General features: G+C 37.9%; 2 protein-coding genes across 10 annotated transcripts in view; both read left to right on the top strand.

Moving 5' to 3' along the window:
* The window catches only part of csnk1e (casein kinase 1, epsilon), a 32,409-nt gene extending 30,284 nt beyond the window's left edge, over positions 1-2,125 (top strand). For all 5 annotated transcript variants that reach the window (XM_030122559.1, XM_030122560.1, XM_030122557.1 and 2 more), the window contains one exon: positions 952-2,125. The gene's annotated coding sequence lies outside the window, so the exon portion shown is untranslated. The remainder of the gene's footprint in view (positions 1-951) is intronic.
* Positions 2,126-4,568: 2,443 nt separating this feature from the next.
* Positions 4,569-25,145, top strand: LOC115410769 (transmembrane protein 184B-like). Of its 5 annotated transcripts, XM_030122554.1 has the most exons (10): positions 4,569-4,889; positions 4,972-5,021; positions 7,347-7,580; positions 9,053-9,218; positions 18,118-18,208; positions 18,308-18,475; positions 19,260-19,429; positions 20,022-20,216; positions 20,415-20,441; positions 22,061-25,145. In XM_030122554.1, exons 3-10 carry the CDS (start codon positions 7,347-7,349, stop codon positions 22,288-22,290), a joined length of 1,281 nt encoding a protein of 426 aa, XP_029978414.1. In that variant the 5' UTR covers positions 4,569-4,889; positions 4,972-5,021; the 3' UTR covers positions 22,291-25,145. The 5 variants fall into 5 exon arrangements, 3 of the variants coding, with proteins under 3 accessions (XP_029978414.1, XP_029978416.1, XP_029978415.1); XM_030122556.1 differs by lacking the exon at positions 20,415-20,441; XR_003934130.1 differs by lacking the exons at positions 4,569-4,889; positions 4,972-5,021 and having other exon boundaries at positions 22,061-23,318; positions 23,350-25,145.
* Positions 25,146-26,302: the final 1,157 nt, after the last annotated feature.

Genomic DNA, 26,302 nt, shown 5'->3' with positions numbered 1-26,302 from the left:
ATTAAAAATATTGTTCTCAGAATCATCATTATGTAAAGGGAAATCTATGTAAAAATGTTTTTACCAACAAATATTGTGACAAAAGAGAGGAAGCTCTTAAATCCAACAAAATATGTGTCTTATTTGTCCTCATATCAATAAAGACTTTATATCAATGAAGCCAATGAATCAATGAAATACACATGCTAGCATGTTATAAATGTAGATTGCTGAAGTCCCACCCCTACCAGTTTGTTCCATGGGATATAACATGAGAAAAATATAAGCGGTGATCAAAGGCAAAAGACAGTGTTTAATTGTGATAATGTTTGATTATATTTTTAGTGATATGTTGTAGTTAAACTAGTAAAGTAACACTTAGTTACTTTATTATCCTGGCATGCTTTACCTCATTTTTCCAGAGCAAGATGTAAAAGTATTAAAAAAGGCAAAAATCACTACAAGTGGTGTTGTGTAGAAGCTGCAGAGACATCTTCAGCAACTAAGAGGGATTGTGAACAGAGAGTTACAATGGCATCACCTCGTGACTTTTGGATATGTAGTATTCCTGTTTACAGTCTGATAAGTCAATGGTTTTGATGATGGCATAATCCACGGGGCCCACCCAGAAGGGGTGGGGCTTCACCGTACTATACGAGATATAATTACAATACTAAAATAAAATAAAGTAAAATAAAATAAAATAAAATACCAGGGATATTCAGTTGGTTGCAATATACAATTTTACCAGTGGATGTCACTTAAGGTTAAACAGTGAACCTAATTATGATTCTAATTCTAATTATGATTCTAATTAGGATTATGAGATCATATTTCCTGAACTTGAAATGGTAACATGCTGATTTGATAATAAGACAATGTATTCTTTTTTTTCTTCAGTGCAAGTAATGTGTGTAGATTTGAACCCCAAAAGTGACTTTTTTCTCCTTTGTTCTCTCCTTTAGGGTGCAGAAGCTGCAAGGTATCAAATACCCCTTACTTTTCAAATGGATGAATAAAAATATGAGTGAGTGGAGCAGGAGAAGAGGAAGAGTGCAGGCCCTTAAAAAGGGGGGGTACCTGGGGGCGTCCGTGTGTCTGTCGGTATGCTGTGTGAACTCCAGGAGGGGCTGCAAGAACACTGAAATGATGGAAACCAGTAAGACAAACAAGCAAACAAACACATCAAGTCTTGGCTGGAACTGGTTGCTTTTTTGGTGGGGTGAAGCCGTATGGGAGGAAAAGGGGTGCAACAACGTACAGGCATCACCCTCCCCCTCCCCCCTTTTCTACTCATATTCACCTGCACATCAATTCAGAGGCTCGATTTGCAAAAAAGACAAACATCAAAGTGCACAAAATGGACTAAATTTCAGTTATTCTGTGGTTTACACTTGTGATTGAATAAAAAAGCTATAAATCTGCTAATGTTTGAGAGCTACATCCACTGCTAATGGTGTTCTAAATGATAAATAAATATGTAACAAAAAAACTCAGTTCTTAAAACAGTTCAGGCCTTCAACAGAGGAGAAAGGAGAATCCTTGAGAAAAAAAGAATTAGATGGAGGGAATGAATATGTGAGAGTGATTTTGTGGATGAGAGCGAGGCTGCTTTTCGTCAATAAATGTCAGTGTCTGTATGTTATTGTCCTAAGTGTTTCTTTGGCTTCAGCTTTGCTTTGGAGAATCTGAGGAAAGGTGGATTGGATAAGAGTGGACTGTTTTAGCATAGCTCATCAGGAGCTGCTGATGAATTTGAGCAGAAGATCTGTTCCCCGATGAGATGGCTTTTAAGTAGAAAAATAGAAAGCTGCTCCTTGTCAGCATGCTTGTTACAGTCTTATCTGGGAGAGACTGACAAGAAAAATACACGCTTGTTGAATTGTTACTTGTTGAATAAGCAGGAAGACGAAGACTTAGAGGTAGAGCTATGAGGATTGTATGATATGATAAAGCCTTGGCTTGTAACCCCAGATCATGAAAATCTCAGAGAGAAGAGTCATTAACTCTTTACCTCCTGAGAGCCCTGGCACAAAAAGTGCAATAGAAGTTTTTGCCAATAACCTTTAGAGTCTGCCAAACAAAGAGGTATTTGTTTTGGTTTTCTCTATGGCAGGCAATGACAGAAAGGTTCTTGGTAATATTACAGAAAAAAATACACAAACACACACACACACACATACACACACCTATATATATATATACACACACTGTATTGCCAAAAGTATTTGCTCACCTTCCTTGACTCCCATATGAACTTAAGTGACATTCCATTCGTAATCTATAGGGTTCAATATGACATCAGTCCACCCTTTGCAGCTATAACAGCTTCATCTCTTCTGGGAAGGCTTTCCACAAGGTTTAGGAGTGTGTTTATGGGAATTTTTGACCATTCCTCCAGAAGGGCATTTGTGAGATCACACACTGATGTTGGACGAGAAGGCTCTCAGTCTCTGCTCCAATTCATCCCAAAGGTGTTCGGGTTGAGGTCAGGACTCAGTGCAGGCCAGACAAATTCATCCACACCAAACTCTCTCATCGATGTCTTTATGGACCTTACTTTGTTCACTGGTACACAGTCATGTTGGAACAGGAACTGTTCCAACAAAGTTGGGAGCATGGAATTGTCCAAGACATTTTGGGCAATTCCATGTTCCCAATGTTCCCAACATCATATTAAACCATATGGCTTAAGAATGGGATGTCACTTAAATTCATGTGCGAGTCAAAGCAGGTGAGTGAATAATTTTGTCAATATAGTGTGTGTGTGTGTGTGTGTGTGTGTGTGTGTATGTGTGTGTGTGTGTGTGTGTATGTGTGTGTGTGTGTGTGTGTGTGTGCGTGTGTGTGTGCGTGTGTGTGTGTGTGTGTGTTTGTTTGAGCCAGGCCTGTCAGGATGGATGGATGGATGGATGTCACTGCTGGAAGTGGAGCTGTCTGTGGATCCACTGATGTCCTGTACATTTCTTTACCATGCTTCAACTTTATTACTATGATATTTGTGTATATTTTCTGAATCAATAAAATATACACAGCTTATACAGATGTCACTGAGTCATTTGATGCCAAAGTATTCTATTTATTCAGGTGCTGATGTTCTGGCAACTAGAAAACACTTCACAGTGAAAACTGTAATGTTGATGAACAAAAGCCACAGAATTAAGGCAGCTTTAACAAGTGTTAAGTTCAATGAAACATATTTTACTGATTCAATTTTAACCAAGTTCTATTAAGAAAAAATCAAACTGTACACTGACATAATGTGAAACCCATGTTATTAGGATAAATTCATGTAAATGTAACAACATAACAAAATAGCATTGTGTTATTGCCCTTTAAAGTGTCCAATTGTCATCCTGTCATGTCACATAGAGGAGTGTGGTCAGCAGCAAACAGTAAGTTGACCCCAAAAAGCAAGAGGTAAGAGAAATGATATCCTTTAGCTTGATTTAAATTACTAGACAAATGAAAAAGTTAATGATGTGGCCATTTACAAATAATTATATGTATATTTGCAATTAAATGATAACTTTTTTTGGTGTACCAAATTGATTAAGGGCAGTATGTTTCACATGAATTGATGAAGTTTTAGAAAGAATTTTGAAAAAGAAGCAAGTTTTCTGTCCTAATAACAAACAGACCTTGCATTTAATGCCAACTCAAAGACTGATGTGACTAAAACTTTGATGTTATGTTTTTTTAAGCTTGATGCAATCGGTTGGATTTTTGAATTTAATTAACAGAACCACATTTCAAAACCTATTTTTATTAAGTTTTGCTGTATAAATGAATAAACTGGGTTAATTAAATCAGTTGCCTGCTGTGGATGATGAGTAAATTAATTAATAAATACAGTTTGCTAATGAAGTAATAAATGGAGGGAAAAAGAGGATTGAATTCTCGAAAAGATATTCAATAAATTCCCAAATTATTTAATCACTTAAACAACAGTCAAGTCTAAAGACCCTCAGCCTAACTGTTGACCTAACAATCCAACGATCAGTTAATATCAGGTAACTTAATATAGTTAATGTTAACTGAAACCACACATCACTTTTAAATCCTCTTTTCAATGGGGACAAAAAGCAGGCAATATATGATGTGATTGTATATATCCCTATGATTGCATATAAGTGTAATTTTAATTCATATTTGTAGGGAATATGCTGTTAATTTTAACTGACCACAAGGCTATTACATGATAGAATTAGGAAAAAAAAAAAAAACTCCTTTAATTGACTGCATCCTGTATGCTTTAAGCACATTATTCAGGACGACTACGCAAAACAAATACTAATTATTACTGTGTTTCCTGCTGAAGTCTTCTAATTACGTAGTAGGACAGGAAGCCGTGGACAACACGCAAAAAAACATTTGTCAGTGTGTGGGAGCAGCGTTCACCTTGTTTTGTTCAAAACCCACATCCACGTACTGCAAACCCAGAATAGACTAGCGCATGCGCCCTTTTAGAGACGCGAACCCGGCCAACTTCCGGATATTAATGGTCTTCAGCGTGTGATTGGTTTAGCCGGCTCGTCCTCGCAGAATGGGCGGAGTTAGCCCTGATCTACAGTAATCCGGTAGGGATTGGTTTGAACTCAGTGGAGTGGAGAAAAAGGAGAGATACCAAGTTTTAATGTTTTAGCGTAGAAAACAGACAGTTTCTTAATATAAATGTATGAAGAAGCGCTTAAAAAGAAACAAGATAAGACAAACCTTTTTTGAAATATGACCAGCAAACTTTCTGGGTAAGTTTTTGGGGGGAGACGTTAAGATTGACGGGGCTGTCCGTTATGTTCAACATGGATGTCCAGGGAGCAACGGTGAGGCTTTGAAGAAGAATTAAGGTCGTTTCTCGGTTATTTTTGGTCGAGAATTCTTCTGACGGACCTAAGCAGGATTCAGAGTAGGTGAGTCTCCTCCCTACGGTATTTGGCTTCACACTAGCACTTGTTTTCTCGACTAATACAAGTATTTCTTGCTCCATTTCAGGCTTAAATCTAGGTTTGTGTGTGAACCCTTGAGACAGACCAATACAAAAGGTGAGTGTTGGCAATATCTGCTATTTGTAGTTGATTTTGTCGCATGTTTCCATGTTGTTCCGACTCGTGGTATCAGATTTTCCCTCAAAAGACTGCATTAATTAAAAGTAGCACCATAAAGGCATTGTTATGGGAGTAAGACAGACAAAAATGTTAAATTAATTTAAATGCAGGCGAATAAACCAAGTGTTGTTGTTATTACAGCCTCTATGATAATCCTGCTGGTTCTCACCCATATCATTACCCATATGAATTATAAACACCCCCGTCTGCCCCAGTTGCCCCTTCCCATCTGTTGCTTTGCTTTATTCCTGACCCCCTGCCTCTCTAATACATTATTCTACTGTGTGTTGTGTGTGTGCGGACCCCCCCAGTTTGACCTTTTTGCCTCTCAAATGAAGCACACAGATGTCCCTTTGCAGCACAGCAGCATCATTCCAGTATTGTGTGTGTATGTTTGTCGATGTGTGGCTGCTGATGCCTTCACTTCTTCCTGTTGGTGTGTGGATGTGCTGATGGTTCGCAAAACAATACAAATGACCTGCTGTGTCACACACACACACACACACACACACACAAGACTGATATTTACGACAGAGAAAAATCATAACTGCTCTCTGTCTGCCTCTCTAAAAACACAAAACCAAGTAATTTGTTTAATTGACTCCCTTAATTAAACAGATATACACGATTGGACACCTTCTGTGTGCCTCTTTCTTCATAAATTCCCACTAGTTTCAATTTATGCTGTGTTTTAAAGTTTTAGAACCTTTTATTATTGGCTCTGGGTGATTGCATTTGCATCAGTACTCATTTTGCCCACATAAATATCATCAACATTCGTCTGCCTCAGCTGAGTCTTGACTTATCAGAGAATGCAAAAGAACAAATGCACCCTGAGAACACATCTGTGACAAACCACATCTTACATAATATATCCTCTAGCCATTTTAGCTTCTGTCATCTTCAGGAGCTGGAAGTGGATGCAGCGGGCATATATGACATCTTTTAATTTGTCCTCACCTACAACTGTTCCCGCTGTTGATTCTGTGAGTGACTCGCTAATCAGATATGAGCAGATCTGTAGAAGAAAATACTAATGGTCAAACAAATCAGCTTCAGATATCAGCTTTTGTTGTCAACACTGCAAATCAGCAACTCCCCCTCCCTTTCTATATTTATTTTAACGCCATGTTAGAAACTTGTAAGTCTGTTTTGCACCAATGTTTTAAACATACAAAAGCATACAATGACATAAATGATATGCATAAATAGTGTAATCCAAAACATGGCTTTACTTACTTGCCTGTTGTAAACTTGGGAAAACCTCACTCAGTCAAACAAGTCTGTGAGTTGTTGAACTGATAAAATGTCTTTTCTCTCCAGAGTTCAACTCAGATAACATTGTACAAACATTGCTGACACATTTGCTAGGGTTCAGTATTAATTCTCTAATGGCCTTCCTATCCCAGATCATTACATAGCATTGATAAATCACAGTTGGATCTATATTCAGAGTTTATCATTACTAGTGGAAATACATACTTTATGAATGGTGTCACAACACAGGTGTACTGTTTGTTGTGTGTTTCAGTGAGTTTCAAGTGCAGACAAAGAGTGACTTCATGTTAGAAGTGCTAGCAACATGGCTGTTTCCATATTAGTACTACAAAAACTCCTGATCTAATCAAGATTTGCAATCCCATAACTCAGGGTTTTATGTTATTATATTTTTTTTTTTTTTTTTTTCAGGCATGCAAGGTGCAAGTCCGTCATCTAGTTGAACAACTTCATCTAGTTATCCCTGTACAAATGTCTTTCATTTTTATGTAATCAAATAAGACAAGATACTGTTAGCATTGGTTATGGTACTCTATATGCTCAACAGTAATGGAAAACTTGATGTATCTTTGAAAAACAACCTGATTTTATCTACTTTTTGTGCAGGAAGTTGTGCACTACAAATCCATAACACCACTGCTAACTAAGCTCTTTTTCTAGGATAACTGACATGCTCACTTGAGACTGACCTTGTCTTTACCAATCTCCACTCTTTCCAGGATCAAAGCCAGTTTCTGTAATTAATTTTAGCTGCAGCAGGCAATCCTAATTCTTAAGCTCTGTGTCTAACTCTATTCTTATTGATTTTATTCTGAGACTAATATATTATGCAAGACCAAACTGTGTTAGCTTGTTAAGATTGCTTTAATCATTTTAATTGATTGATAATTTTCTTACTGACGAGCCTTTTTACATGCAGATCAAATTAAATTATTGCCAGTGACACAAAATCTTGACCATCCCTGTACTCTGTCTTGAGTTCAGATGTTAAGACTGTGGAGGCGAGACGTGCCCCTATCAGAAAGGTTGGGTGAAGACTCTCCTCTAGCAGCAGCGCCCAGTTCTTCATCCACAGCATCACCTATGGGTCCCAACATCTCATGGCTTCCTGAAGCACCACTGCTAGGTCAGGAGCAGCCTATCTTCCTCATGACTCCTGCAGCACAGGCTGTGTCTGGTTTCTTTGTATGGACTGCACTCATCCTCACCTGTCACCAGGTAACGTCTTTGACGCCGGACTTCCACACAGCTGTTTATTCAATATAGTCATCAAAATTCTACCAAAATATTAATCCCCTGCTTCCCTAAATAGTATACACGGGGTTTGTGCAGGGCCATTAAAAGTTAAAATCCCATAATCTGATTTCAAGCCATAAAATTTCTGAAATATGATTTAGACAGGGTTTAAAATTGATTGGATTTAGTGCTTGGCTGAATCCTGTGGAAGCAAAATGCTCAAATTATAAACTTTAGCAATAAAAGCTTTCAAGTCACATGGGGAGTCGGAAAGCTATAAAGCTACCATTATTTAAACAACAGCAAATTCCTGCTGTCACCCAAAATTGTTCTGTATTCACATTGGGAGAATCGTCAATGCACAGGTTGCCTGTGTAGTCTTTAAAAGATTTTACATTTATCTTGTTGAAACTTGTATATGCTCCTCACATTTTTGCTTTTCTTTTCCTCAAAGAAACATCAATATATGCATAGATTTATGACAGACAAGGGAAAGATTTGATTGACTAAGTCCTCACTCAGGTGTAAAATGATTTAACAGGCATGTGTGTCAGTGCACGTTATCTAATATACAGGCGATCTGATCTTGTTAACACACACACATCTACACACACACACACACACACATCTGCTCAGCTGTGGGAAGGGCAGGAGTTGCTGGGCTACATCTCAGCAGGTGTTGTAATACAGAGCATGTGTACACAAAAACACATGCACAAAGGTGAAACTTGATCTAGGTGGATGAAAAGGCCTGTATGAATCTGTGAATCTGAAAACACAGTATGTGGTTTCCTCATACCAGTGAGATGATGTCAGGAGATGTATTGATTTTTACGGTTCATATTAACAGACTCTGTCCAACCACTGACTAAAAACACACTGGGCTAAACCGGATTAATTTTATTGATCAGATTTCCTTCCTCTCTTAATTTGTTTTAACACTATGTTGCCACCTATCCTGTAGGTCACCTGTCTTCTTGTCTTTTACCTTGCTGTGACATCAACCCATACTTTTAGGTATATATGTTTTCAAGAGACGTTTTTGTATTTAATTTGTTTAATATACTAGAATATTAAAAGTAATGTTCAGATATGTTCCTTTCAAACTGGCATGACTTGTGACAGCAGATTCCTGTTCTGCAGTACATGAAGCACAGAATGAAAATTACAATACATGACATAACATTAAATTAACAAACAGTAAACAATGGCATTGATTGAGGAGACAACTTGAGTGGAGTGAGTAAACCAGTGTAGTGTATGAGACATGAATCAGTGACGGTGGGTGTGTCCCTCTGTCTGAAAATGATTATAACCCTGTTTAAAGAGTGTAACAGAGGTTTGTACAGATTATTAGATAATAAGGCTCAGCTTTTTGCAGTTTGGACATTTTCACTGGTTGCTCATTATTTATCAAATGTTTTGTTTTTCTGCTTTTTGTCTCCGTGTTCCAGATCTATATGCATCTACGTTTCTATAGCTCACCAAGAGAGCAGCGTCACATTGTGAGGATCCTCTTCATCGTTCCAATTTACGCCTTCGATTCCTGGCTCAGCCTGCTCTTCTTCACCAACGACCAGTACTACGTTTACTTCGACACAGTCAGGGACTGCTATGAGGGTAAAGGTTTTTTTCTTTTACCTTGCTGCACGCTGATGCTTAGTTTATGATGATGATGTCAATGCCTCACTATTTATCAAATTACACTGGAGATGAACAATCTGTCCATCAGTCTTAATGGATTATTACTACACCCACGCTAAGACTTTATCTGCAAATTACCCCCTCACCTTCATTGTTTTCTATTTTTTCTGCGGCATACTGAATCTGATTTGGTTCGTTCATTCAGATCAGATGGAATAAGTCATACTTTTGTCACTAGTTTTCTTGTCATTTTGGCAATAATTTATTTATCCTTCTTTCACTTGTCTTTATGTTTACATCTTACTGTAAACATATTTAACGTACCAGAGACACACTCCAAAAGAAATATGTGGTAGTGTCGTTACAGTGCTTAATTTATATAGAATAAAGAATTTTATTAATTCAACGGGTGTGCCATTTCCATTATTAAGGATGACATGAAGTTATTTGTTATAGCAGGGAATTAAAACAAGATTTCTTCCTTTTCTTCATATTAAGTAAAGTATACTTTTGAACATTGGTTTGTGGATTCTACTATTGCTTTATTTTTTTGATATCTTTAAGTATCATTGTTATGTTACTAGCTTTTTTTTTTTTTTTTTAAATAGTTGATTCTGGAATCTTATCCTGAATAGTTTGTATGGTTATCCACAAATACAGGCATGTTTTACATTTTATTATTATTATCATTACATTTTGACCTAATGAAGAGCGAGGTGGAATTGAAATGTTGCCACTGAGTAGGTGTGCAGCAGCGGTGGCTGCTCGTCTTTCAAAGAGGGGAAGCTCATTGTCGGCTTACATAAAAAAAAAAAAAAAAAACAGTCAAGTTATTTAAACATAAATTCGGCCCTCCGTTCCTTTTTAAGAAAATGGTCAGTGACCTTATCGTAGCAACTAAACAAGAAAACGTTGAAATTATGTTAAATTGAAACAAGGAAGTACAATGAATGTGTTTTATTTACAGTGCAAGAAATGAACAAGTAATTTTGTAGTGGTTTCTCTCTTGATTTCACAAGCAGAATGCGCGATGGTATTAAACTGAACTCTGTCAAGTGAAGGAGTATATCTCAAAATAGCTGTCAATCAAATTGGAATCAGCCTTTCGACGGATCCTCCAATCAGCATGTGAAAGCTCGGCATCCAGCCCAGCCAAGGTCCGCCCACAGCTCCATTCACCCCCAGAGATGCCGAGCGGCCGGGGGCGGGACAACATCGTGGCATTTATCCAATTACCGTCCAGTTTTGAGGCAATGAAAAAAACTGTTCCATGAAGTCCCATTGAAGTCCATGGACGCTGGGCTTCTACGGGCAAATGCACTGATTGTAGATTGTATGAGAAAACAGCGCAATGGGAATGTAACAGAAGTTAACAACATCAAGTCCGTTGATTTGTGATAAAGCTGATTCTGAACGAACTCATCTGTGAGATGAACGTGTTCTAACACATTTGTAAACACAACCGTACATATTTGACCATTTAATTTTCATAATTTTAGGTCCTTGAGAAATCGCCTCTGGTGTGCAGACAGTAGCTTTAGTAGTGTTGTGACTGTGCGTGTAGGGGCTTACTGCTCACTATGAAAGAATTCATCCTATTCAATATGAACTCTGATTTTGTGAACTCTTAAACATTGTGGGTGATGAAAATACATCCGATTCTCTTCATGGTCTGAATTGGCAACTATTTTTAATTTCTTGACTTGGCAGATGGCAATGAAAGCATAAGGCTGGCTGTTTTTCTCCTTGGCCACAGTCAGCTGTGACGTTCAGGATACAATTATGGCTTGGGTGTCATTTCCTGCGTCACTTAAATGATGATGTTGCATACAGATATGTATCAGAGGTTCTCTATATATGGTTTAGGCAGGAAGTGTACATAGTAAGTTAGATCCCTCCAACAAACAGATGGCTGTTTTTGTTATTTTCTTTTTCCTTCTCTTTTTTTGTCTAATCTCCCACCAGTTTCATTTTTTTCACACTTTTATCCAAATTTGTAACATCAGCACCCCACCATCCCCTCCTCAATCATCTGGTTCACTCCTTCTCTTCTACCTCTTGGCCTCCCTCCTTTTTTTCCTCCCCTTTTTCATACGGTTGCTGAGCCCTGCCCAGATCTTTTCCTAAGCAAGGATGACCAACCTGTTGCATGGCAACTGTGCTCACAAATCTTCTCATCTACCAGACTGGCTGTATCGGATAGAGTTTCTCTCAACCAACCTTGCTGCAGAGTTGTCATTCCCATTGTCTGTAGGCCTACTGTATCACCGTGGCAACTGGCGCTAGCTGATTGGGGGGGGGGGGGTCCTTAGAGAGAAGTGAGGAACAAATTGGTAAACAGCTGAGGCACACACTTGGAGCTATTTGAAGCAGATCAACCCATTCCCATCAGCCACCTCTGTGTTGAGTCTGGCATTCGACTGGCATGTATGGCATAATCTCAACCCAGAGTGTCCTCACACAGACGTCTGGCGTCTGCAGTAAAATCATGAAATAGACAGTGACAGAAATCAAGTGTGTTTGGGTGGAGCAGAGGTTGGAGGACAGTGAGAGAGAGGGAGTAAGTTATCTGCAAGTAGCTGATGTAATACAAGTCGCTGCAGGCAGAGATACTGCAACACACATTTGTGATCCTCCTACATGCAAACACACACTGAGCCTCATGCAACCAAATCCTTAATTGCAGATACGTCAAACCATCCAAGTCTTTTGCATGACGAAAACTATTTGATCTTACATTGGAGAGGAGTGGCAGATTATTTGTTTTTAGCATAGGTTACATTCTGTAAACATTATATAAGACAGGGGTGTCAAACTCATTTTAGATCAGGGGCCACATACAGCCCAACATGAGCTGAAGTGGGCTGGATCAGTCAAAACGGTAAAACAGTAAAAACATAATAATATAGAAATATTATCAACTCCAATCTCCACTTCCATTCCACTTACTTCTCTTGGGACAATTCAGGTTGTTCATATTTGTTCAGGTTATTCACATTTTTTCTGAAAGGATAGTTTGTATAACATTAACATTTTCATGTAATTACCTCCGCCAAGGAGGTTATGTTTTTGCCAGGGTTTGTTTGTCTGTCTGTCTGTTTGTTTGTCTGTCCGTTAGTGTGCAACATAACTCAAAAAGTTATGGACAGATTTTGATGAAATTTTCAGGGTTTGTTGGAAATGGGATAAGGAAGAAATGATTAAATTTTGGTGGTGATCGGGGGTGGGGGGGCCCACGGGGGGGGGCCACTGATCAGCCTTGGCGGAGGTCTGCGCTCTCCGAGTGCTTCTAGTTTAACTTTTTTACACCAAAATACAGAGGAACATTTTGGAGTTGTCAGTATTTATAGGTTTTCATGATAGTATTTTACTGAATGACCTACTTGAGATTGAATTGGGCTGAATTTGGCCTCTGAACTAAAATCATTGTTCATATCTTTAGTGTAATTTTTTGCATTTCACAAATTCATCCCATGGATTGGATTGGAACCTTTTGGCAGGTCGGTTTTGGCCCATGGGCATATGCTTGACACCGTTGATATAAGGGGAAGTGTTGTGTTATGTGCAAATACTATGGCACAAGGTCAAGAGTTTGAAAGACAGCACCAAAAAGACTTCAAGAAGAAAAGGATTATCTTTATGGCGCCCTTGTTGCCCACCTGATTGCATGCCACATTAAAGATTTGCCACACAAAGACAGTGCATTGCAATTGTATGAAACAGTTTACTTCCTGTCTCCTTAGTGAGCATAGTCAGGAGGCTTAAGAACTTTGCATCAATGAATAAATGGAATAACAATACATTTGATGTTTTTAGTGGTAGTTTTTACAGTTCATTTTTATTGTAATTATTTTCCCCTTAATTTTCCAACTCATTTTTTATTCTCCTTTAGATGACTTTTGTGTTATCAGAGCTTCCGACAGTGTGGTGTTCAAATTCTGATAACTGTCTATTTTTCTATGGTAGTGAACTGGGTTCAGATCTGGTTTAGGTCCTGCCCTGCTTTTTCTATCTCTTCCTCCTGGGTCACTTTCACAATAGAATAAAAATATCAAATACAAAGCAAAGTTATAGGAAGAAACCCTGTAGTGGCAAAACATTTGTGATGCTATAAATGCCATGTTGGCAAAGACACACAGTAAGTGAAAGAGCAGAAGGAGGTAGCAAATGGCCCTAATAATTCATGAATTAATTGGAAGGATGGAAGAACAGAACACAGTTTCATTTTCTATTGGGATTTTGCTATCACTTTGGCTAGCACATCACCCAGCTTGTGACAAACATGTTAAGTGCATATATATTCCCTTCTTTCTTGTGTCTGTTTGCTCATGCAAAATGAAATGCGATTAATATAGATTAAATATATATATATATAAATAAGTGTGTGTGTATAGATAGATAGATAGATAGATAGATAGATATAGATATAGATATTATACTCACACACTTACAGTTAAGTGATACACACCCAGTGTTGTCACCTGATTCTACCTCACACAAACACCTCCTCTGAATGCGTGTGTATGCTTGAACATAAAGGTCCTCGGGGGTTAACAGGATTATCTAGGAGGTGTTTTTATGAGCTTGGTCGCTCTGCTCTCTCACTAAAGCAGCACTGAGGAACGATAATCCACTTGGTCACAAGAGACAGCAACAGTCAGGTGAAAGGAAGTCACACAGGAAAAGGTGTTTTTGTGGAGTTTTGTCCTGTTGAACCAGTCTGAGATTTCTTATGTAAAGTTGTGTCTGGAGAGTGGGGTCATTGCAAGCAAAAGTCTGCATCAGACTGTCGTAAGGACAGGACTGAGGTTGGGTTAGGTTACATGGGTTGTGAACTATAGGGGGAGTCAGGGAGGACTGGGCTCCCATGAAAATGTGATTTGTGAATTTTATGATTCAGCAGCCATTTTTTTAGTTTGTTATACTTGAGGAGAACGGAACGAGATGAGATGAAAGGAGAGGATCAAAGTGAAGCATAACGCTGTAGCTAACAATTATTTTCATTGTCAATTAATCTGTTGATTTAATTAATTTGTTACATGGTGAAAAGCTGATGTCATCCTATGCCTTGTTTGCATCACAAGCCAAAGATATTAATTTTACTTAAACAGAGATTCCTCTGTTTAAGTAAAGAAAGAAAACCATAAAGACCAGCTCTAAATGTGAAGCACCATGAGAGAACTTTTGTTATGATGTGACACTATATAAATACATTTGATTTGATTATGAGTCACCAAAATAGTTTTTGATTAATAGTCAGAACTAATAAGTTCATTGTTGCAGCTCTATTGTGACTCGAGCTGGGGACTTGCCATAGATAAAATCTACATCTAATGCTTTATAAGATGAATCTGATCATGTTTTCAGAAACATAAGTCAATAAACATAGAATAGTTATTTAATTTTCATTTCTTTTCCTGGCCAAGGATGTACTATTTATTAAGATCTTGATTTGCTTTTTTTTCCTCTTAAAAAAAAAACTAGAATATTTACACATTTACAGCATCTCTCTCTTTATCCATGCCTCTGTGGTGCTAAAATATGCTCAGCAGTGGCTTATTTTCATGTGTTATTATTAAGACTTAGTAAGAATAAGAAAGCTTTATTAATAGTTGTTATTGTGTTTTATTGTTAATTGTGTCATGTATGTGTTTTATGTTGTTTGGACTTTGTATGGCTGCTGCCTTGGCCAGGTCTCCCTTGCAAAAGAGATTCCTAATCTCAATGGGACTTACTGGTTAAATAAAGTTTAAATAAAAATAACTAAAATTAATAGGAAAAATGAAAAATAGAAGTAAAATCAAGTACTGTGTAAATGTTTTATGTGAAAAAAAGTGAGCCTCCCTCACAGCTAGCGATATAGTTCACACACTATGTGATCATGTTTGAAGCTCAGGTCTTTTGAAATTAGGACTTAAGACAAACTGTTCAATATCACTCATGATATTGTGTGTGTGATCTCTCCAAACTCACACATATGCCGATACTACTCTCCTTAGGAGGTTCTTGCTATGACTTAACTCACGCTATAGGGTTCACTTGTGTTCGACTCTGCATAAATACCTAGTTGTAGTACCTCTTTGTATGTGTTGGCCTTTGCAAGTGAAATCTGCAAACTGAAATCTGGTTCAGCTGCACAGATCTAGTCTGAGTCCCAGCAGTGGGAGATAACAAAATGTCTTCTCTCTCCTGGTGTTCATTCATCTTCATCTTTTTATCCTGAATGTCTTGTGGCCTCATGAGATAATGCACAAGTACACACAAAAACATAGGTCGTCTCCATTATGTGTCTTTTTACTTCTGTCTTTTGCAGGAAGGTTTCTGTAGTAAATGTATAGCTTTGAGACCCTATTTTATCACTTAAATTGACCTGACAGTATGTTATCTGGTCTTATGTTATTTTTATTTAGACTGTGCATAACCATCAATGAATAGTGCTGTACAGATAAATCCACAGGTTCTCTAGATGTGGTAGTTTTTATGCTGTTGTGTATTTATGCATGCTGTACTGCATTTGTCCAGTAGTCACTGCCAATGCATTCTGGCCATCGCAACATAATTGTAAGGCTATTGTATTCCAAAATTACTAATATCTCCCAAAATATTGGTCCTATCGAGTTGCCATTTTCGCTAGTCTCTTTCTTGACCAGAAATACATTAATAAGTATGCCAAACTGCAGCAGTCAGCTCTTTCCGGATTTTGTGTGAATCCCCGGACACGTACACATGCACGCACACAGAGGCCACTTGGCTTTTACAATATAGATGGCCCTTATTGTGTTTTGTATTAAAATCTAAAGTAACAGAAAACAATGTATTCATAGTTACCTTATATATGTCTTTGAAAGGGCTTTACATCATTACTGTATGAGTTCATCACATTCACATTACTTGATGATTTCACTAAGCTTACTGGTGTAACACACAGATTAGGAAGAAATTATAATGGCCTTCATTTTGTTTTAGACTTTTACACAGGACTGAACATGATGGTTTATTGCTAGTCACTGCCGTCCTGTGTCTGTATCTGCTGACCTCCGGTCTGATCGGAGTCTGCATAGAATGGTCTGTCAGGAGGGGGACGTTAACGGGCAGGGTCTGACCGGGGACCGGCAGACTGGAACCGGGCCACAGTAAGAACCAGACCAACCTTGTTAGTGTGTGATCACTGGTTCTCCTGTTGTGTCCCTGTGGTTCCATTGTCCTAGATCCACCACACCACCCCCATTTGCGGCTGTGAATGGACTCCTCTGCAGGCCACCTGTAAGCCCATTGTAATTTTAAACACAACTAAAAACTCAAAAAGTACTGATCTTATCAATAAGCTGTTTTTGTCTGTCTGGTCCTTGACCCAAAACACGTAAGTACTCCACAAGGCAAAGGCTAGTTCTCTCCAGTTTTTCAGTTATAAAGCAAATACACATACATGTATGCACACACACAGAGGCCACTTGGCTTTTATAAAATAGATTATTATGTGCTCTGATTGTTCATCATTTTAGTAATAATGAATAATGAGTATGTTTTATGCTTTGGTGCTGTCCTACTCATCATTACATGGGGCAGCTGTGGCTCAGTTGGTAGAGCGAGTCATCCAATGAATCTTGGCTCCAACTGTCCACATGTCAAAGTGTCCTTGGGCAAGACACTGAACCCGAAATTGCTCCCAGTAGGGAGCAGTGCCTTGCATGGCAGCAGCCACCCACTGGTGTATGAGTGTATGTGTGAATGGGTGAATGTGAGGCTTTGTAAAGTGCTTTGGGCACCAAGAAGGTATAGGTGTAGAAAATGCGCTATAAGTGCAGTCCATTTACCATTTTACATGACCTTACCAAAATCGCAGTCAGTTGAAAAGATCATAAATAAGACAACGTTTTTGTGAAATATGTTTCCATGCAGATGTGTTAAGAGCAATTTGCATGATAGGAAGTGATGTGGTGGGACAGTGGGTGACACTCTTATTCTCACTGCTGTTTGTCTGTGTATGTGGTGTTTTTGAACCTTTTTCTCCCGGTCACACATTTTTAGTTGCACTCGGGTTCAGGTCAAGCTTAAGCCCCTCCATGAGATGTTTTTATTGAGAAGTGACAACATTTTTTTTCTGCTGTTTAATTTGTTTTTTAGAAAAGTGACTAAAAGTCACATAACAAAAGGTTAAAGGTTAAAGCAATGCAAACTGGACCTTCCTGAATGTCTTAGGCTTCTGTGGTAATCAATATGAATGAATTACACATGTTCATAAAGTCTCTTTACAATTTAACAAATGTATTACAAAAGTAAATGAATAGATAAATCTGTGAAAATTATTTCAAAATGAAAAGTAGATATCGGTAGTTTTTTGCCTCATTTAATACACCTCTATATGGGCGCCATTAGTTGCATGAAGCACATCAAGACGTTACTTGATTTCTTGCCATGTTCACAATAGCATAGCCTCACCAATGGTGGAAATGGCATCAGTGATCTTTTGCTTCAGGTTGTTGATGCCCCATGTCTTTGTTCGATACACAATATCTTTAACATAACCCCATAGAAAGAAATCCAGGGGAGTGATATCTGATGAATGAGGTGGCCAGGGAATTGGGCCATCTCTTCCAATCCGCCGGTCTAGAAATGTTTGATTTAGGAACCCACCAACATGCAGTCCCCAGTGTGGTGGTGCACTATCTAACTGGAAAATGATGGTTGGCTGAAGGTCATCCAGTTGTGGTGCTACATATTCAGTCAAAAAGTTAAGGTAAACATTTGCAGTAATTGATCTCTTGTTGAAAAAAATGGACTTGAAAAGAGACGTTGTGGACACACTGTATATGTCTGGTTGCTACCCTTTTTAATTGTGCTGCTGCTCTTCTTCTCTGTTCCTCTTTCTCTCCAGCATTTGTGATTTACAACTTTCTGAGTCTGTGCTACGAATATCTGGGAGGAGAGAGTACCATTATGTCTGAGATTCGAGGGAAATCCATTGAGTAAGCACCACATTGGAGAGTTTCAAGGGTAGAAACCTGTGTGTGGGTGTGTGTTTTCACTTTCCTTGCTTTACCTGTGCATGTGTTTCATTCCATCAGGTCGAGTTGTATGTACGGCACCTGCTGCCTCAGAGGAAAGGCCTACTCCATTGGCTTTCTCCGCTTCTGCAAGCAGGCCACGCTCCAGTTCTGTGTGGTCAAACCGCTCATGGCCATCATCACCGTTATCCTTCAGGCCTATGGCAAATACAAAGATGGAGATTTCAAGTAAGTGCTATGAAAACAAGCAGACAGACCCCGAAGGACACCTGATGTGTGGGTTGATTTATGTCTTCTGATCAGTGGAGTGGAGGTTGTTACAGTGCCTCCCTTTCAGCCCAGTACGCTGCAAAAACTCCCCCAACTAGACCTGTCACAATAATTAAGTTTCATTTAATGGTTAATCATCATACAAATAATTGAAATTTACAGTTTAATTGTACAATGCTATTCTTTTCATACCACTAGTGTAGTATAAGCTATAACACATGAGTAAAACTAGGCTTCGGAAAAGTCTTAATACCTTAAACATATATGCAGATTGAAATGAACGATACAACATTAAAAAACAGATCAAATCCCAAATAGATGTGGAAATAGTTTTTGTTAGTTTGATTTCAATATATTGCAGAATATTATGAAAATGACTGCAGTGCGTTAAAGTTAGATCAAACTTGCAACTGTATACTTAACTTTAGAATCTTGTTCACCTTGAGTCAATAAATGTTTAATTTAAGTTAAATTGCTGTCAGACCCAGCAGCAAAGATGACTCAAATTTAGAAAACATCCACAAGAACTTCTGTATTATTATTTAAAATTTTAGATTAATTGCTTTTCCCAGACTACTCATCACCTCCTCATGTAATCATTTCAATTGAGATTTTAATCTCTGGAAATTTAGCCATTGCAACAATACATAATCAGAATGAAACCACATTTAAACGACCTCCAAAATCCATACCAGCTCTGCTAACGGTGTCCTTTCTGTCCTGATTTTTTTTTTCTCTCCAGTGTGGCTAGCGGTTACCTGTACGTGACCATCATCTACAACATCTCTGTCAGCTTGTCCCTCTATGCCCTATTCCTGTTCTACTTCGCCACCAGGGAGCTGCTCAGCCCTTACAGCCCCATGCTCAAGTTCTTCATGGTCAAGTCGGTCATCTTCCTCTCCTTCTGGCAGGGTATGGGCGTGAAATTTACAGTTATCGATTATATACATTCTGAAAATGAATGCTTAGACAAAAGCAGCAAAACCTTAGTCTTTGTAAGCACAGCTCAAATACCAGCACCTCAAGTACTAAAATATTTGCTGCTTTGCATTTGTTTGTGAATCTGCAACGCACTTAGAAAACACTTTTTTCCAAATTGTAATACATACTAGCAACATTAACATTAGCATGTAGAGTCATTCAGATGGTGCACTGGAGTTTTAGTGTATTTTTTACACAGTAAGATTGTATTAAGTCCTATGATGTACATGGCAAAGAAAAAGCTTTTTCTGTTCTGTGAAATGTGTGTAATGTATTAGAACAGTCTTTGATAGAAGCCCGTATGAGAAAAGTAAAATTTATACAAAGTACTTACTTAGCGGAGTTTCATCTGGTGTGTGAATCAATTTGTTGTTTAAAAAAAAACAGTCAATTTCTCTGTGTTGTATCTTTGTTTGCTTATTTATAGAGGATAGAGTAAGTGATCTTAAAGTGCAATATGGACACAGTCATATCTTACTGTAGTGATTCTTTTTACCTACATTATCATTGTGTTTGTGATCAGGCATGCTTCTGGCCATCCTGGAAAAGTGCGGGGCCATCCCTCAGATCAACTCTGTGGAGGTGTCTGTCGGCGAAGGGACAGTTGCTGCCGGTTACCAGAACTTCATCATCTGCATTGAGATGTTTTTTGCAGCACTAGCCCTGCGACATGCTTTCACCTACAAAGTATACATGGACAAAAGCCTCGATCTGCAAGGTGAGAAGAAAGACGGAAGGGCTGGAAGTTGTGATGTTTAACACTAGAACATGCATGCATTCTAACATTTTAATCACTTAAGATCAGATCCTGATCAATTCTTGTGTTTTTAGTGTTTTCCTGTAGCCGATGCACTCTTCTATCACTATTACTCACATTTTCCACACTTCCTTTCTCTTTTCTCGCTGCATCATAAAGGACCTGCTCCTACGTATGGACAGTTTGGTAGGTTATATACTAACAAGAGTAATTTCACAATCCCTTTAGCTAGCATTGTTTCCATAGATAATTTAAGTGTCCTTTTTTGGTGGCGTTGCTTACCTGCAAACAGGGCTGGGCAATATTGTCAATATTCTGATTTAAAAAAAAAAAAAACTAAAAAAAATAATTATCATAATAGATATTATATTTCTTTTCGTCCTAAATGAAAGTTGAACAAGCCAGATGATATTGTGTAGTTTAAGATTATTCATGAAAGTCATAACAAGGCTAAATCAGTGTTAAAAAACAAAAACCTTAATATGTTGAATATGTGCAAATAACAGAAAAGATACAAGTCAAAAACAACATAAAATGTGTACAGTACTGTGTGAAAGTTATTCTCCTAGATGTGTGGGACCTACATTTATTGCATGCATTTACATGGACATACTTTTATGTATCAGTCTCTTTGTTAAGATATAGCAGGAAAACACAGAACAAACTGTGTATGTATGCACAGTAATAAGGCACAAATAAAATTCTGAACTAAATTATTTGTATGAGCAAAGGTTAGCATTTAGTGTGGCCTTTATTTGCATTTCATACATCTTGGGTCTCGGGCCGACACTCTTAAAGTTTTCTGAAGTAAATTTTAAGAGTTCTTCTTAAGAATTTTTTCATTCTTTCCTCCATCTCCTGATCCCATAGAGCTCCTGTAAAGTTCTCATTTTTTAATGTATGTATTTCCTGTATATTCTGCTTGTACATAATGTATTGATACAGAGACTGAGAAATACATGAATGGAGATCATAACTTTACTGCAACAACAAACCAAATGATGGCCTAAGACTGCATAGTATTGTATCTAGACAAAAATACAATAGCAAAATAAATGAGACAAAAATGATATAAAAGATGATACAAGCTGAAAACGACACAAAATGTAAGAAGACTAAAACAACAAAAGATGTACGCAAAGGATGTAAAAGAAGAAACAAGATTGATTTTGTGATTTGCTGCTTATTTTATACATTTTTATTTGAAATGTGTGAAAGTCGGTGTGATCTGAGTTCTTATTCAGCTAAAACACTTGATTCAGTGTAAACTAGTATAGAGGAAAGGAAATTAATGATGTTTATTTCTATTAATATCAGCTGTGTTTTATCGTCCAGCCCTAGCTGCAGTTGTTTTTATTTGATGTCATTCCTCTAGCTCTGACATTACAGACTTTTCATTTCCCTTTTTACTGTCCCTCCCTGCTTGTATCCATCTGAAACTCTGTACAATCGCCCCATTCTTCCTCCTCTGCCTCCATCCCACTTGCTTGTCTTGATGTTAAACATCCTAAATCACTGCTGCTCATTCCTCTTCGCCTCTCTATTTCTATATCCTTGTCTTCTCTTCCCACTCCACTCTGTTTTTCTTCCACTAAATCACTCCTCGTCCTTTCTTCCCTCTTCTTTCTCTGCCTGAATCTCCATAAATCCACTTTCCTTTAATGTCTCCTCTTGCTGTTTTTCCTTCCTCACTTTTCTTTACTCTCCTCTAAATCACCCCATGCCTTTATGTTCTTCCTCTTCCTTCTCTTCCACCTCCTCTTCCTGACCTCTAATTCTCCTGTCCTGTTTGCCGCCTCCTGTAGGACGCTGCGCCCCCATGAAGAGCATCTCCAGCAGCCTAAAGGAGACCATGAACCCTGGGGACATGGTCCAGGACGCCATCCACAACTTCTCCCCAGCCTACCAGCAGTACACGCAGCAGGCCACTCTGGAGCAGGGGGCGCCGCAACCCGTTGGCCGCACCCACAGCACCATTGGTACCCGAGGGGACACAGAGAAGACACTCTTGCTCAGCTCTGATGATGAATTCTAGAGCAAAAAGAGAACAAGTCATTTTGGTGTTAAACCACTAGGCTGTTTTGAGTCACTCTTGTACATACTGAATCATACGTGACTTTATTTTTGGCTCGGGTTGAAATTGCATAATTTAGCCCGTCATGTTTTCCTGTTTCACTGCAGTCATGTTATTTAATTTATTTTTGTTCTGGTTTTGGTTGGACTCATGGCTCTGTTCAAACATTTTAATGCCAAAACTGGAAAAACCTGGATGAGATAATTAAGTTTCTAACTCTGCCTTTCCTGGTTTATGGTTGGATTTTAAGGGACAGCATTAGTAGCAACAAGGGAAGCAATTTACAAACAGCAGTTGATGTCGGTTTTACCGATATTGGTGAAGCCGAACAGAGCGAGGCAGAGCAGATTCTAGATTACACAGCACATCTGCTCCAGCAGTGCAGTGAAGGGCAGCGGCAGCGCAGTCAGGCAGGATTACACTGGTGTAATTGGGGCGTTATTTGTCCAACAGCCGGGATTAATGCCTGTGCTGGTTCACACAGGGCATCAAACCTCCACAGACCACAATGTAGGTTAACTGGATTGAAGGGAAACAGCAGAGGAATATAGGTTAGAGCTAACATCAAACTCCACTTTTCAACATCAGAATTAAAGCTCAGCTCTTTTCAGACACACAGGGTTTTCTCTACTGGTATAAGACTGAGGCTTCACCAGCAACAAAACTGAAGAAACAGAAGATCTCTGGGGAGATTCCTCAATCACTTTGGACAGAAAAGATATTAGCCTCAACAGAATGTGTTTCTACATGGAAATAAGATTTTTTTAAAGTAAAAAGTGTCTGTTATTCACCAAGTCACATATTGAGTTTATTGGTGATCATATTCACTATGCACTTCATTGAGCTGTTCCCTAAAATTTTACAAAAATGTGCAGATTTTAAAGATTAAAGTATCTGCAGCACCTCAGCCCAAAAAATAAACCCAGAGGAAATCCCAGGATGCATCTGAATTCAGCTCTATCTACTGATATTTAAAGAAAAAAAGAAATGTATATTCACTATATATGAAAATAGAAATAGATATATAGTCAATGATGTAAGAGCTCACTGACTAAAATTTGGAACTGATCAGCGGTAAAAATGAAACTGTGTTTTGAGACTTTAAAATAACTACCAACACAAAATTTTAACTCCTTTTCATCTAACTCAAAGAAATTACAGATCAGTAATATTTCAACAACATTTATGGTGCCAGTTTTAACACTCAGATGAAGGGATTCTAAATAATGGCTACAGTAAATGAATATTCTGTTCTCATTCCAGTGTATATGACTAACAAAAAAAAAAGCAACTAAAAAGTACCTAAAATCACCTGTTTTTTATGGTTAGTTTGAGATTCAGTTTCCAACAGTCATTTCCAGCAGCGCCCAGAATTTTAAGGCTGGTCCATTGGTGGTTGTTTTTTTTTTCACTCCAAACTATTATAATTATTATTATTATTAAATTTATATTGGCTAAAAAACAAAAAAAACACCATCAGTGAAGTTGCATTAGGACCATAAAATATATAATATCAATCAACCATAGTCCAATTAAAAATTCAATTTATGTCAGTTCTGGTTCTGTTTTTATTTCCTGATTTTTACAGAGCCTCAGTAGATTAGAGAAACCTGAACTGAATAACAGGGTCAAACTAAGTATGACTGTGTTTCTTATTTTTGTTATACTTTAGCTGAGAACCATTTACTCTCCTGTTCTTCCAGTAAGTTTTTTTTTTTTTTTCTATTTATTTTCACTGCAGCCGGGTCTTTTTTTGGGGGGTCTTTTTTTTTTTAACACATAATTGGAGTTCTTGACTCATCTGAATGAGTCATCCCAAGTCTGCTGACATGTTTACTGTAACTTTCTCCTTTAGCTCTGTACAAACAGCAGGGGGAGGTGTGGAGACAACAGACAGACTGTTGGATCTAAGCCCACAGGCTGCTATCACACACTTAAAGCTCAGTGTGTTTGTAACACAAACAGATAGTCTTTTGTGTTTGTCCTCATTCTGTTGTTGCTGTGTGTCTGCTTTCAGAACCTCAGACAGTGGTCATGGGTCATGTTTTTTGTGTGCTTTTTTGTTTTGTTTTGTTTTTTTTTAGCTCTGGCCTTTCATAATATTGGTTTAAAATAATAGAGAAGCCACGTCTGCGCAGGAGCAGTGGCCTATTTTTAGAAATCGCTGAGTATCATCTGGGTAATTGGGTTGCTACATTTCAATGTGGATACAAACTGCATGATTTTTTTTTCTGCCATGACTGAGCTTTTTATCCAGTCAGAAAACTAGGGCAGGCTACAGACTCGAATGTGCTACTATAGGTTTGATCTTTTTGTGCCACAAGCCTGCAGAAAACGGTCCTCTTCATGGTTCCTCATTAGGGTGGAAATGGTTATCAAACAAAAACATGCAACATTTCTTATTTTGTGTTGCAGCTGATGAAGGCATTATTCTTTGCCTTATTATACAAGTAGACAGTACTGTATGTGCGTGTCAGTGCATTTCTAATGCCATAATTCATATTCACTCTGATGCACCCTGTAGCCTCTTTCTCCTCATTGTTGCACTGTGGCGTAAAGACATGCTGTATGACTCATGCTGTACATAAAGCTTTAAGTGCTGTCTACAGCAGCAAAATTAGTGTTGTATGTTGAAATAGTTGTATATGCTGTAAAGGGGAGAAAAAAGACTTAGTTTTGTATTTTTACTCTGTCTTTTTTATTTCAGGACTGTTTTTGACTGACTGTCTTTGTATGCTGCAAAGCACCTCATGATGCTACTGTTTTGTCAAACTGAGAAAAACTTATAATAAAAGTTATTTAGTCTGATATTTAAATATTTGATGCATGTTTTATTAGCATGATTTTCACTTCCCTCCACTCAAACTATCATAAGATGTTTAGGTGGAGGGAATACAGAAATACAGTGTTAAATGACATAAATTATGTTGTTGCAGAGTTAAAATTTAATCTGCTGAAGGGTTGAAGCACAGGTGTTAAACATACGACCTGTGGGCCAAAATCAGCCAGCCAAAGGGTCCCATCTGATCTGTGGGATAAATTTGTGAAATGCAAAAATTGCACTGAAGAAATTAACAATCATCTTAGTCCATGGGCTACATTCAGCCCAATTCAATCTCAAGTGTACCAGACCAGTAAAATACAATCATACTAACATATAAATGACAACTTCAAATTTTTCTCTTTGTTTTCATGTAAAAAAAAAAAAAAAAGTTACATTACATGAAAATGTTTAGGCTACATTTACTAACTATCCTTTCACAAAAAATGTGAATATGAGCAAATACGAAAAACCTGAATTGTCTCAAGAGAAGTAAGTGCAATTTTATCAATATTTTGCTTGTTACTAAATGTTTCATGTATTTGTAGATCTTCTGTGATCTGTAAGTTGTAACGCATGTAATGATAAGCAGAGGCATGAAATTGTTAAAATTAGACTTATTTTTCTCAATAAATTTCAATTTCTTCATAGTTGTTCATGGTATTCACATTTTTAAAGGATAATTTGTAGATGTAAACATTTTCATTATGTAATTTTACTTTTTTTTACTCTAAAATACCGAGAATAGTTTGGAGTTGATGTTATTTATATAATATTACAATAATAATGGATTACATTTCTATAGTGCTTTTCAAGGCACCCAAAGCACTTTACATTATTGATCCATTATTCATTCGCTCTGATATTCACACTCTGGTTATGTCTGATTATGTTATTATTTTACTGGTCTGACCCACTTCAGACAATGTTGGGCTGTATGTGGCCTCTGATCTAAAATGAGTTTAACACCCCTGGGTTAAACTCTTTTTGAAAACATTTCGTCTCTCGTCCAAGAGACTTCTTCAGTTCTAATAACTGGTGGGGGAAAGTGGTAATAACTGGTTTCCCCCATCAGTTACTAGAACTGAAGAAGTCTCTTGGATGAGAGATGAAATGTTTTCAAAAAAGAGATAAACCAGTCCAGCTGAACCG

This window comes from Sphaeramia orbicularis, chromosome 19 (genome assembly GCF_902148855.1).
Source record: "Sphaeramia orbicularis chromosome 19, fSphaOr1.1, whole genome shotgun sequence".
Classification (NCBI taxonomy): domain Eukaryota; kingdom Metazoa; phylum Chordata; class Actinopteri; order Kurtiformes; family Apogonidae; genus Sphaeramia; species Sphaeramia orbicularis.
The sequence above is the reverse complement of the archived record's forward strand: the minus strand, read 5'-3'. Positions and strand labels throughout refer to the sequence as shown.

Excerpts from the sequence above, each read along its gene's own strand:
- LOC115410769 (XM_030122554.1), top strand. The coding sequence starts at position 7,347 with ATGTTAAGACTGTGGAGGCGAGACGTGCCCCTATCAGAAAGGTTGGGT. Across the intron at positions 18,476-19,259 it reads TACAAAGATGGAGATTTCAA|TGTGGCTAGCGGTTACCTGT; the intron begins GTAAGTGCTATG and ends TTTTCTCTCCAG. Across the intron at positions 20,442-22,060 it reads TCCTACGTATGGACAGTTTG|GACGCTGCGCCCCCATGAAG; the intron begins GTAGGTTATATA and ends CGCCTCCTGTAG.